Raw genomic sequence first — 12,163 nt, forward strand, 5'->3', positions numbered from 1 at the left:
GCGGAGCCTGCCTGGCCTCTGGAGGGAGGGGCAGAGGGGAGTCCTGGTGCAGACCAGCCCTGGAGAGCTCCAGCTTGCCCCTCCCCTCCGCTCTGCTGGTGCCTTTCAGGTCATCCCCCAGGGGGTAACTCCCAGCCCCTGCATCCCCTGCTGCCTGGTGATCACAAATGACCGCCTCTTCACGTGCCACGAGGACTGCCAGACCAGCTTCTTTCGCTCCCTGGGCACCGCCCAGCTGGCCGACATCAGCGCCGTCTCCACTGAACCGGGCAAGGAGTACTGTGTCTTGGTGAGCCGGGTAGGGGGCGATGGAGGCAGGCCCTGCCCAAGGAGCGCTGTGTCTGCTCACCTGGGGCCCCCGCTCTCCCCAGGAGTTTTCCCAGGACAGCCAGCAGCCCCTCCCACCCTGGGTCATCTACCTGAGCTGCACATCTGAACTGGACCGATTCCTGTCTGCACTGAACTCCGGGTGGAAAACCATCTACCAGGTACCCGGCTGCCCAGGCCCCTGAGGAGTGGAGCCCTTCCCTAGGGAAAGGAGCCCCTGCACGGCTCAGACCGAGGCAGGAGTTGGGGGCCTGGGGCAGCACCACACTAGGAGCTCTGGGATGGACGTGAATGTGTAAAACCAAAGGGGCAAGACCCTGCCTCCCAGTGAGTGTGAGGCTAAAGCTAAGCACAGAGCCCAGGAAACGCCATTCCTGACCACCTCAGTTCCCATGAAAAAGCCGGCATTAAGTGCTTACGGTGGGGCTAGAGCTGTGTCCGGATGATGGGGGCACGGAGCTCAGCACCAGGCTGAGAGGGCCTCATCGAATGCCTGGACAGATCGCAGTCTGAGCGCGTGCTGGGCTGCCCCGCGGAAGCTCCGGACCAGCCCTGGGCGGAGTTCCATGGCCCGCCTCCCGGCCCCACCCCCAGCCCCTTCCTCCGAGAACCGGGGCCTTCCCTGGAAGGGGGCGGCTCAGGGAGCGTCACCCCGTCGGCCTGAGCCCCTCCTTGAGGAGCAGGAGATCTCAGCAGCGTGGATGTAGTTCCAGGGCAAGGTTACACCTGGTGCGGGGGGCACCCCACGGCCCCTCGGCTCCCTGGGGGCTCTTGGTACAGCCCTCAGGTTCCCTGCACGCCCCACACAGGTGGACCTCCCCCGTAAGGCCATCCAGGAAGCCTCCAACAAGAAGTTCGAGGACGCCCTGAGCCTCATCCACAGCGCCTGGCAGCGGAGCGACAGCCTGTGCCGGGGCAGAGCCTCCCGGGACCCCTGGTGCTGAGGTGGAGCTGGCTGGCGTCCTGGAGGGGCCGGAGAGGGAGGCACGCGAGCGGCTGCTCGGGGTCAGGCTCCCACCCTCGTTCCCGGGCAGCAGAACCACCGAGTGGGGCTTGAGACAAGGTCTCCCTCCCAGGGATCCAGAATGGGTGCTCAACACCCTGGGCCTCCTGCCCGGCAGGCGGCAACTGGGAAGTGCTGGGGGCAGAGGGTCCGAGCCCTATGGGCTCCGCAGATGCACGGCCCCCTTCCCCGGGGCCACCGCCGCACTCCACGAGGGGAGCAGAAGGACTGGGAGGGCAGGAGCCCCTCTTCCTCCCCTGGGTCAGGGGCCCGGGCAGAGGCTTAGGCCGCCCTGGGGGCTCTGAGTGCCCGGCCATCCCTGTTCATGTTTGAACATTCACCCGGCTGGGAGGGAAGCTGGAACACCGCGGTCTCAGTGCATGTCTTCTCCTCACGAGCTCCATCCCCGAGCACACTGCTCCCTGCCTTCCAGGGCCCGGGGGGTTGCAGGGGGCCGGGATGGCCCTCCCTGGCTACCAGGAGGCCCTGCATGTCCACGGCCCCCTACCTCCCCTCCCCCAAACCTGGCAGTGCCTGTAGGACCCAGGGTTCAGGCCATCTCCTTTTGCCAGGAGCAAAGGGGAGGGAGGAGGGCTTGGAGAGGAGCAAAGCCCACCAGCCTGTGTCCCCTGCCTGGCTGGCGCCAGGTACCTTCCCAAGAGGGCCCTCTGGGGGAAGGGGTCAGGTGGCCTGGGTTTTGTTTTTTAAAATAAAATAGACATGTTATATTGCCAAGACTTGTCACTGGCCCTTTTTGACCAGGATGGAGGTGAGGGATCTCCGGCGCCTCCTCTCAGGCCACTCGGCCCTTCGATCCTCATTCATTCCACAAATGCTCTTCCGTCAGATGCTCTGTGCCCACACCGGGATCCAGATCACTGGCGGCTGCCCCCCAGCACTCACTGTGTGGAGGAGTTCGGGCTCTGGGAGCTTCTTGGCTGGACCTTTGCCCTCCTTCCTGTTTCCTGCAGTGGCCAGGGGAGGGCAGCCACCAGCTCGAGTCCCAGGCCGTGGCTACGCTGCCAGGGCAGGGCACTCCTGCCTGCCCTGCCTCCCCAGCTCTGGGGGCTGAGTGCCGGCCACTCGGGATCAACCCGGGAGAATCCAAGCTGTCCCCAAGACCTCTTGTTAAGCTGCTACCCCGGGGCTGGCCAGAGGGTGCCCAGCCTTCCAGGCCTAGGAGGAGCTCTGCAGCCCTCAAGCCCCTCCGCACGGCGGCCTCCAGGGCCTCACAGCTGGGAGGAAAGGGGTGGACACCTGGAAGAAGCAGGTGTGGAGGCCACAGAGGTGGGGTTCTGGGCAGGGCGGCCCTGCCTCTGGTTCTGATGGGGACTTGGGTGATGCAGGGTGGCCCTGGCAAGAGAGAGGTACCATGGGGCAGAGGCCGAGGTGGGCAAGGTGGTGCTGGCCCCCCACCAGAGCAGCCTGGCACCTGACAGTAGTGCCCAGGGCTGGGAGGTCCCTTCTCACCAGGCACAAAGGTCCATTCCCATGCCTGGACCTCTGCTCCAGAGAACCACGGCCCAGGAGCAGCTCCCACCAAGAGGAAGGGCAGGCCTAGGGGGCAAGTGCGACCAGGTGAGTGACCAAAGCTACAAGGTCACTCCTTGAGACACAGTGGCCCTTATTTTTCCATCTCCTACCCACCCAGGGCCCCCAGGGCAGGGGGGGATGTGGGCCGCCTATTACTGAGTGAAGCACTGTGTTAGGCGTTCTTCACACATCTGTAATCCTCCAAAGAACCTCTGCCGTGGGTACCCCTATCCCCATCTTACAGATGGAGAGACTGAAGCTCAAAGAAAGGAACTGACTTGCCCTGGGCACACATAATAGCAGCTCCTGGGATTCCAGATCAGTTTCACAGGACTCCGGAGCCCTCTGCTGTCACTGGCAGTGGGACCACAGACCGTGGGAGCCAGACTGGAAGACTGAGGCCGGGAAAGGGGACGGCACACAGTGGCAGGGGTGCGGGGCGGGGTGGGGGTGGGGCAGTTGCTGAGAGGAGCCTCCCAAGCAGCTGCCTCTTGCCCAGGGCCCTGAGCTACAGCAGGACTGGCCAAGCCAGAGGGAGGGCAGCAGCACCAGCCCTTTGCCCCAGGGCCAGAGGGAAGGCTGGAGGACCAGAGGGGCAGGAGGAGGCGTCTTGGCTGATAGGCACTTTCTGTCCCACCCCACACCACCCCCATCCCCCCCGCGTCTCCCTTGGGGCCCAGGTGACCTTTCCCCCAGATCCCAGGGTCCAGGCCCTCCCCCGCAGGGAGGTGTGGGGGACGTAAGCAGCTGGGATTGGTCCAGAGCCGGCGGGGGCGTGTCCCAGGCTCCCAGGAAGGAGCAGAGCAGGTGGACTCCTGAGACAGAGCAGGGCCGCCTGGCAGCAGCCGGCCGCTCTGCCCCGGAACTCTGCCCTCCAGACATGGCCCCAGGCTCCCTCGATCCCCAGCCCTGTGGCCCTGTGCGGGTGAAGACAGCCTAAGCACCGCCACCCCAGGGCCCGTGCCCATGCCCCTGACACGGGCACAGCCGGTCCCTGGCCCGGAGGCCATGGAGACGGTGGCTCCAGCTGTGGACCTGGTGCTGGGCGCCTCGGCCTGTTGCCTGGCCTGTGTCTTCACCAACCCCCTGGAGGTGGTGAAGACGCGGCTGCAGCTGCAGGGGGAGCTGCAGGCCCGGGGCACCTATCCTCGGCACTACCGGGGCCTTGTGGCCTCCGTCGTCGCTATCGCCCGTGCAGATGGGCTGTGCGGCCTGCAGAAGGGGCTGGCTGCCGGCCTCCTCTACCAGGGCCTCATGAACGGTGTCCGCTTCTACTGCTACAGCCTGGCATGCCAGGCTGGGCTCGCCCAGCAGCCGGGTGGCACCGTGGTCGCGGGCGCTGTGGCAGGGGCACTGGGAGCCTTCGTGGGGAGCCCTGCTTACCTGGTGAGTGCCTTGTCTCCATCCGCTCCCACCCTGGGACCCAGCTCCCATGGGGGCTCTGCAGCCTCCTGGGCTGGCCTCCGTGGAGCAGATGGGGTGGGGCTGCTCCCCGGGACATCCCTACCCAGGCCTGGAATCTGCCCCTTGGTCCAGGGCACCAGGGCCTCGCCCTGAACCTTGCTCCCCTGGGGCCCCCGCCCCACTGGTCCTGAGCCAGGGGAGGGGGCGGAGGGTGGCAGGAGGTGTGCTGGCTCAGGCCCACGTGGTCACTTGTCTTCCTGCGTGCCCTGTGCAAGTTCAGCATAGAGCTTCCATCGAGAGAGGGCCCCACATCCCAACCTGGATGCTACATTCATCATCTCTCTTGGTCCCCAGAGCAGTCTTCCAAGGGTGAGCAGGCAGGCCGAGAGGTTAAGTAACTTGTCCCAGGTCACACCCAGATGCAGACCCAAGCCGACTCCAGAGCCTCAGCCCCAACCCTATTCCACATCCCCCCCGCAAAGCTGCAGGTGTGGGCTCAAGGAGGTCTGGGTGTCAGGGCCCGGGGAGGGGTGCCCTCAACACGCACAGCTCGTCCAGGCTCTTCTAAGTTTCCATCCCCAGGCCCTGTGTCACCTCTGCTCTCACAGGTCAAAACGCAGCTGCAGGCCCAGACGGTGGCCGCGATGGCTGTGGGACACCAGCACCCTCACCAGGTGGGGACCGTCACTCCCCGGAGCTTCCCCCGCTAGGTGGGCTGGATGGACCCCTGGGTGGGCAGGGGTTGCCCGGTGACCCTGTGCCCTCTCCCTGCAGAGCGTCCTGGATGCCTTGGGGACCATCTGGCGGCAGCGGGGCCTGGCGGGGCTGTGGCAGGGTGTGGGTGGGGCCGTGCCCCGGGTCATGGTCGGCTCGGCTGCTCAGCTGGCCACCTTCGCCTCCGCCAAGGCCTGGGTGCAGGAGCAACAGGTGAGGAGTGGGGGACACCCGCGCCCCTTATCGCGCCTCCACATCTCCAGCTGGACCCCATGCAGGGAAGCCCAGGGGGTGGTGACAGGCCCCTTAAGAAAGCCGAGGGCCCTGACTCTGCCCTCAGGGCCGTGATTCTGGCCCTCGGGTCCAGCGAGAGTGGAGAGTCCGCAGTGAACCCTCCAGCTGTAAAGGAGCTCAGGGCGGTGGGGGGTGGGGGTGGGGGAGTGGCCGGAGGGGCGTCATCTGCCCCGCTTTCCCTAGCTCTTCCAGCCCCAGGGCGCCGAGAGGATGGGGTGGGCACCACGTGGGGGGGTGGAGGGCACTCCAGGGCTCAGCAGCCTGTACGTCCCCACAGTGGCTCCCAGAGGACAGCTGGCTGGTGGCCCTGGCCGGGGGCATGATCAGCAGCGTAGCTGTGGTCACAGTCATGACCCCCTTTGACGTGGTCAGCACGCGGCTGTACAATCAGCCTGTGGACAGAGCGGGCAGGGTGAGCAGGGGACAGAGTGGGGGAGGGCGTGGGAGCTGGACAGCATCCGCCAACACACACACACACAGAGCCAGAGACACGGAGAAGTGTGACATACACACACACACATTAATTCGGCTTGTTTGCTGAACACCTATGTCCCAAGCATGTACTAAGCATTTTCACACCTGGATTCTATTCTGTCCTCACAACAACTTTCGTTCTCCTGATGAGGAGACGGGGGTTCAGAGAGATCAAGTGACTTGCCTGGGGTCACGCAGCCGGTAGGTGGGGGAGCCTGACCTGGAATCGAGTCCTGACCCCCCAGCCTCACAGACGCACAGGGGCCACCACGTACACTGGTGCAAGGTGTGCCCAACACAGAGGTGCCCTCCACGGGCTGAGTTAGCGGTGAAATCCACCTGCGTGCCACTAACCAAGCTGAGCCCCTGGCCTGGGGCTGTGGCTGCCTGGAGGAAGAGGCCCTTTTTTTAACTTTCACAGCCCGAAGGGTTACTATTATGTGATTTGCCGAGCTTGGGGGAGTGCCCTTTCTGATGTGCCACAGAAGCCTGTACACACAGACGCGCCCCATTGTGCCAGCCAGGGCCCCACGACGCCTGTAGTGATGTCTGCCCTGTGTTGTCCCCAGGGCCGGCTGTATGGCGGCCTCGCCGACTGCCTGGTGAAGATCTGGCGGCAGGAGGGCCCCCTGGCGCTCTACAAGGGTCTGGGCCCCACCTACCTGCGCCTGGGTCCCCACACCATCCTCAGCATGCTCTTCTGGGATGAGCTCCGGAAACTGGTCATGCGGGGCCAGCACCAGGGCAGCTAGGCGGCGTCCTTCACCCTGACACAGCCGGGCCCCTGGCAGGAAGCGACGGCCCGCTCCACCTGGGAATGGCCGTCCAGGAGCCCGCCCAGGCCCAGGCCCTGCCGCAGATTCAGGGAGCGTGTAGACAGCTGTGGTCAACCCAGCCCTGTGGCCCACCCAGGGCCAGCGGATCCGCCCTGAATCACCACCCACTCTGTTCTCCAGAAAGCTTCTCTTCCCTCTCTGTCCTGGGTAACCTTATCTCATTGTTATAATAACCACTTCAGGGTGTGAACATCCGCCATGAGCTGGGCCACTTACACGCGCCAGCTCGCTTAGTCCTCACACAGTACGAGATGGTAAAATGCTCTGTTACTGATTCGGAAGCGGGGGCTCAGAAAGGTGAAGTGCTTTGACCAAAGCCACACAGCTTTGAAGGGGCAGAGAACCCAGCTCTGCCCAGCCCAGACCTGTGCCCTTGGCAAGAGCCGGGACCATGGGTGCTGGGGTGCCCCTGAGGGATCACTGTACATGTGGGGAGGCCCTGGGGAGCACCGTGAGGCCGTAATGCCATCGTCTGTGTTAGACTGCCAGGGCCGCCGTCATAGAGGACCTCAGACTAGGCGGCTTAAACAACAGAACGTTATTTTCTCATAATCCTGGAGGCCAGATGTCTGATCAAGGTGTCAGCAGGGTCGGTTTCCTCTGAGGCCTCTCTTCTTGGCTTGTAGATGGCCGTCTTCTCCATGTCCCCACATGGTCTTCTCTCTGTGTGTCTGTGTCCTAGTCCCTTCTTATAAGGACACCAGTCATATTGGATTAGAATCCACCCTTAATGACCTCATGTTAACGTACTCATCAATACTTCCTTTGAGAATTGCTTTCTTTAGGACCTTGTCTCCAAAGTGTCACATTCGGAGGTTAGAACTTCAGTATATGAATCTGGGGAGGGGGAGGGGACACAATTCAGCGCATCGACTGAGGGCTTTTACTGAGGGTCTCCCAGGTGCCCAGGACTGTGGACATTTGCACAGATTCTCACGACAGTCCTGGAAGGTAGCGCTTGATGGTGCCCATTGTTCAGGTGAGCAGACTCAGGTCCCGGGAAAGGAAGTGAGTGACCTGCCCAAGGTAGTAGAGCTGGGCAGCCTCGTCGCAGGCTCTTCCCCGACGCTGCAGCCGCCCTCCCACCATGGGCGTGTTCCTAAGGCCTTTGTGCCGAGAGGTCAAGCAGCCTGAACTACCTTCCCTACCACACCCCATGTCTGCAAAGAGCTGCTCCCCAGGGGCAGCCCTACTGCACACTCCAAACCAATAAAGTTTTCTATTTTGTCTACTTCAACGACTCCCCTCTGCTGGCAGCCTCAGTCTCCCGCCCCCTGAACCCACACCCTTGGCTCTCTCTCCTCGGTCTGAGAAAGGAGGATCCAAAAGAACTGGGGCGAGCCAGCCCCGCCCCTCAGGCCAAGTGAGGCCTGCCACCTAGTGGACACGGGGAGGATCGTCAAGGCGGGCTGCCCTACGGCGCAGGAGGGGAGGGCCCAGAGCTGGATCCCAGCCCCGGGCTGGGGCGGGAGAAACGCCCCCTTCCAGACCTTGGGCTGAGAGAGCAGAGCCTGACCTCAGGCTGTGGGGAGATCGAAGCCCCCCTTCCAGACCTTGGGCTGAGGGCGGGGACCCAGACCGGAGGCTGGGGGAGGGCAGAAGAGGCGAGGCCTGGGGCTTCAGGAAGGGATGGGTGGCAAGGCCCAGGGGTGGGTCGGTCTCTGTGCTGAGAAAAGCAGGACAGAGACCAGCCCACCCAGAGATGCCCCCCACCCCATGCTGCCCAAATGGGGAGCCCCTGGGCAGCGGTCTTAACCCAGCAGCCCAAAGGTTTAAGGCCCTGGCTCTCCTCCCCTCCCCGCTCCTCCCTTCCCCTCGCCTGGGCTTTTGACCCCTCCCAGCCCCTCCCCTCGCCTCCACCACCTTTGCCCGGTGGTGGTGACGTTGCGGTGTCTCTGGCGCAGACCAGGCCGGAGGCTGGGGCTGGATCCTGGCGGCCATGTTCTCCCCGCTGTCCCTCCCCTCCTGGCTCCCCAGCCTCCCCTCCCTCGAGTGGGGCTCCGGCCTCCTCGACGCCCTCCTGCAAGGTGAGCCCCTCCCCCATCCCCCTCAGCCCCGCCCCCTCCGGGGCACCAGCCCGGCGCAAGACGAGCCCCACCCACGTGCGTCTCCCACCGCCCCCTCCTCTAACCCTACCGAGCTGCCTACCCTCCCTACTAACCCCGTCAGGCCTCGTCGGGGCCTGCGGAGTCTCCGTCCTGAACAACCTCCTGAAGGTCTACTTCTTCGTGGGCTGTACCAAGTGAGTGCCCGCCTCCCCGGCCCCCTCCCAGCCCCCTGGAGCCCACACTGCATGCGACTCTGGCCTCCTCCGAGGGGAGGACTGGGAGGAAGAGACCACCCATCCCTTACCCCCAGGGTGTGGCTGGGGGCACCGGGACCCCCTCCAGGGACGAGGCTGGTAGTTCTGCCCCTCTGCCCCGTGCCCTCTCTGCTTCCACAGTGACCCGGAGCGGCAGCTTGAAAAGGAGCGGCTGCGGGCCCAGTGGGCCTCGCTGGAGACCGTGCACCTGGCGGGGCTGGCCCTGATCCTGACCGTCGTGGGGGTCCGGGTGGCCGCCCTCGTGGTGCTCGAGTTCTCCCTCCGGGCTGTCTCCATGCTGCTTTCCCTGGACAAGGTAAGACCACAGGCGGGTGGTGGGTGAGGACTGCCCGGCCCTGGGCCCTAGTTTTCACCCCCAAATACAGGAAACTGGGCCGGTTGTCATCGCCAAAGCCGAGTCTCCACTCAGAGTGGACACCACCCCAGTCCAAGAAGATAACACAGCAGCTCCCGGATGTCGAGAGCCTCCCATGAGCCAGGCACCGTGCTAGATGCTTTGGGTGCATCATCTCATCCTCAGAACCACAGGGGGTAGAAGTCTGCTGTGATCCCGATCTCACACATGGGAAACTAAGGCTTAGAGATGCTACGTGGCTTATCTGTGGCCAATAACCAACAAGAAGTAGAGTCGGGCTTTGAACCCAGGTCTCGAAGGCTTTGAGCCCCCACCCTTCAGCAAGCAGATAGGTCCCAAGTAATAATCATGATTGAAATTAAGCTGAAAGAAATGATCCCAGTAGGGCTTGACCTGAAGGCAATACTCCCTCTTCGGGAACGGCCCCTGAGGTTCCTTCAGGCCCCGGCCTCCCACAGAGTGGACCACCTGTACCTTGACACCCTCTGGGTCCCCGCGCGGTGAGGAGTGGCCTGAGCGCACACAATCGTGGCCCCTCTCTGCCACCTCCCCCGCCCAGGGCGCCCGGGGCACCGAGAGGCTGCAGCTGTACCTACTGTGCCAGTACTCGCTGGGCTGCGGGCTGACCTGCAGCCTGAGCTTCCTGCAGGAGGGCGCCCCGCACCGCACGCTGAACCTGCTGCTGGGCCTGGGGCTGGCCGCGCTGCTCCGCTCGGGCACCCGGCGCCTCCGCCGCCACGTCTGCCAGCTCTATGAGCTGCACAGCAGCCAGCGCTACTGTGGGGTCTGCCTGGGCCTGCTGGCTGGCGCTCGTGGCCTCCCCCGGCTGCTGGGCCGCGCCCTGGCGTTGACCTTTGCAGTGGGCAACATGGCAGCCGTGGCCCTCCTCAACCGGGACTTCCTGACCACCTCGGAGGCTGTGCGCTTCTGGATGCCGCTCACCATCTGCTACACCCTGCTGGTCATCTACATGCAGGGTGAGGGTTGCGGGCGGCAGTTCATTCACTCGACACTCACATCCCACCATCTGACCCAGGCCCAGCGCTGTGCTAGGCCTTGGGGAGGCCGACGACACTCAGACCCTGCCCCTGCCATCCCAGAGCACCCAGCCTGCTAGCAGGGGCCATGCAGTGGGGCAGCTCAGATAAGGGTGCAGCATGCAGGGGGAGCCTGGAGACACAGTACTTGAATTGGGCCTTGAAGGATAAGCAGGAGCCCCTGGGAGAGATGAGGGAGCAAAGGAGATCCTGGCAGAGGGAACCATAAATGCCAAAGCCCAGAAGTGAGACAAGAGGCAAGTGGAGCGGATGAGGCTGGCTGGGTTCACGGGGGCCTGATGGAGAGCTGTTATCATCCTGGCAAGGTAGCCTGATGAGAAGCCATAGCAGGGTTTTAAGCAGGGGAAAGTGACCTGCTCAGATCTGGGCTCTAGGAGGAGCCACCTGGCTGCAGGGTAGGGATGGGGTGGAAGAGTCAGGACGAGGAAGGGCAGTCAGGCAGGCAGAGCAGCAGGTGCAAAGGCCCTGAGGTGGGAATGAACCTAGCGTGCTTGGTGAAAACTTGGATCGCTGGGGCTGGAGAGCAAGAGGGACCAACTCAGAGATGAGATGAGGTCGGAGAGGGGACTCCGGTCACGTGGGGCAGGGCCGCACAAGGTGAGGAGTTCGGAGTTTACTCCAAATGCAGTGGGAAATCCTGGGAGGATTATAAGCAGAGGAATGATTTCATCTCGTTAGTGTGTTGAGAAGGCTGCCGGCTGCTGAGTACACGCTGAGTTGTAGGGTCAAGATCAGAAGACGGGAGCCCAGTGAGGAGCCTGCTGTGAGAGATGAAGGGGGCTGGGACCCAGATCTACTTGGTAGGAAGAGCTCATAGGGCTTCCTGATGGACCAGACAAGGGAGTGCAGGAAAGAGGAGTCAGGACGACTACTGTCCTGACTGCAGGGGGGGACGGGGGGTGGGCAGTGAGGCCTGGGAGGAAGAAGCGCCCTTGTAGTTGCTCGGAGTGGGGCTGCCTGGGGAGGGGAAGGCACGCGCTGAGGAAAGCGGGAGGGGGAGCTGGGGGGTCCAGGCACCCGACTCAGCTGGACCTCAGGGCAGGCAGACAGGCAGCCGGTGACAGGGACCGTGTCTCTGCAGAGGAGCAGCAGCGGCATCCCGGCCTGCAGAGCCAGGTCCAGACGGTGCTGGTACGCATGTGCGGCCTCTTTCTGCTGTTGCTGACTGTGGGCCGTTGGCTGGACCTCGTGGGCATCCTCACCTCCCTGCTGGGCGAGTTCTGGTGCCTGCTGGGCACCCGCACCCTGTTTGATCTTTGCCAGATACAGGTGGGCACCCCCTCCCTGAACGTGCCCCAGACACTGAAGCCCCCCTCCAGACAGCCCTGGGGGCCTCGACAAGTTTTCAGAAGAGCCGGGGTGACCTCCCTCGGGGCGGGGGTCGGAGGCAGCTGGAATCCCCTCCCCCACCTGGGGTTAACTTTTGACCCCTCGGTAGCCACTAGGAGCGGGGCGGGCGCCCCCCACCCTATCCAGTGCCCCAGAGGACCCCGAACGGGAAGAAGGTCCTGAAACTCTCGGAAGGCTGAGGCCCCCCTGCGGGATGGGGGAATTGAGTGGCACCGTCCATCCCTTCCTCCCTGCCTGCCCTCAGGATTTTCCATCCCAGAGGCCTTCCTCGTCAGCTCCAAGCCAGCCCCGGCCCTCGGCACCTGCCCAGCCCCAGGGGACGGCCCCCTCCTGACTTACCTCAGCAAGGACCTGGAGTCTCTCAGAGCCGCCTGGGCTCACCTGGAGGCCTTGACCCCAGGATGCTGCCTGGCGGCAGAACGGCAGGGCTGTCCCCCACCTGGAGCACTGGGGGCCCCCGGGAGGGAGGGGAGGATTTGGGGCTGGGCCCCT

At 64.0% G+C, this 12,163-nt stretch overlaps 3 protein-coding genes across 4 annotated transcripts in view; all 3 read left to right on the forward strand.

Moving 5' to 3' along the window:
- PLEKHM2 (pleckstrin homology and RUN domain containing M2) overlaps positions 1-2,065 on the forward strand; it is a 40,818-nt gene extending 38,753 nt beyond the window's left edge. For both annotated transcript variants that reach the window (XM_079727129.1, XM_079727130.1), the window contains 3 exons: positions 110-289; positions 372-488; positions 1,137-2,065. In XM_079727129.1, the coding sequence (XP_079583255.1) occupies positions 110-289; positions 372-488; positions 1,137-1,271 (432 nt within the window). In that variant the 3' untranslated portion in view covers positions 1,272-2,065. The remainder of the gene's footprint in view (positions 1-109; positions 290-371; positions 489-1,136) is intronic.
- A 1,764-nt stretch (positions 2,066-3,829) lies between these two features.
- On the forward strand, positions 3,830-6,501 carry SLC25A34 (solute carrier family 25 member 34; the record flags this gene model as incomplete). The annotated part of the gene is made up of 5 exons (XM_079697923.1): positions 3,830-4,249; positions 4,876-4,941; positions 5,042-5,194; positions 5,553-5,687; positions 6,319-6,501. 5 exons carry the CDS (start codon positions 3,830-3,832, stop codon positions 6,499-6,501), a joined length of 957 nt encoding a protein of 318 aa, XP_079554049.1.
- Positions 6,502-8,524: 2,023 nt separating this feature from the next.
- Positions 8,525-12,163, forward strand: TMEM82 (transmembrane protein 82; the record flags this gene model as incomplete). The annotated part of the gene is made up of 6 exons (XM_079696928.1): positions 8,525-8,612; positions 8,755-8,827; positions 9,029-9,203; positions 9,823-10,240; positions 11,403-11,590; positions 11,916-12,163. 6 exons carry the CDS (start codon positions 8,525-8,527, stop codon positions 12,003-12,005), a joined length of 1,032 nt encoding a protein of 343 aa, XP_079553054.1. The 3' UTR covers positions 12,006-12,163.

Source organism: Hyperoodon ampullatus (assembly GCF_949752795.1).
Source record: "Hyperoodon ampullatus genome assembly, chromosome: 2".
In the NCBI taxonomy this organism is placed as follows: Eukaryota; Metazoa; Chordata; class Mammalia; order Artiodactyla; family Ziphiidae; genus Hyperoodon; species Hyperoodon ampullatus.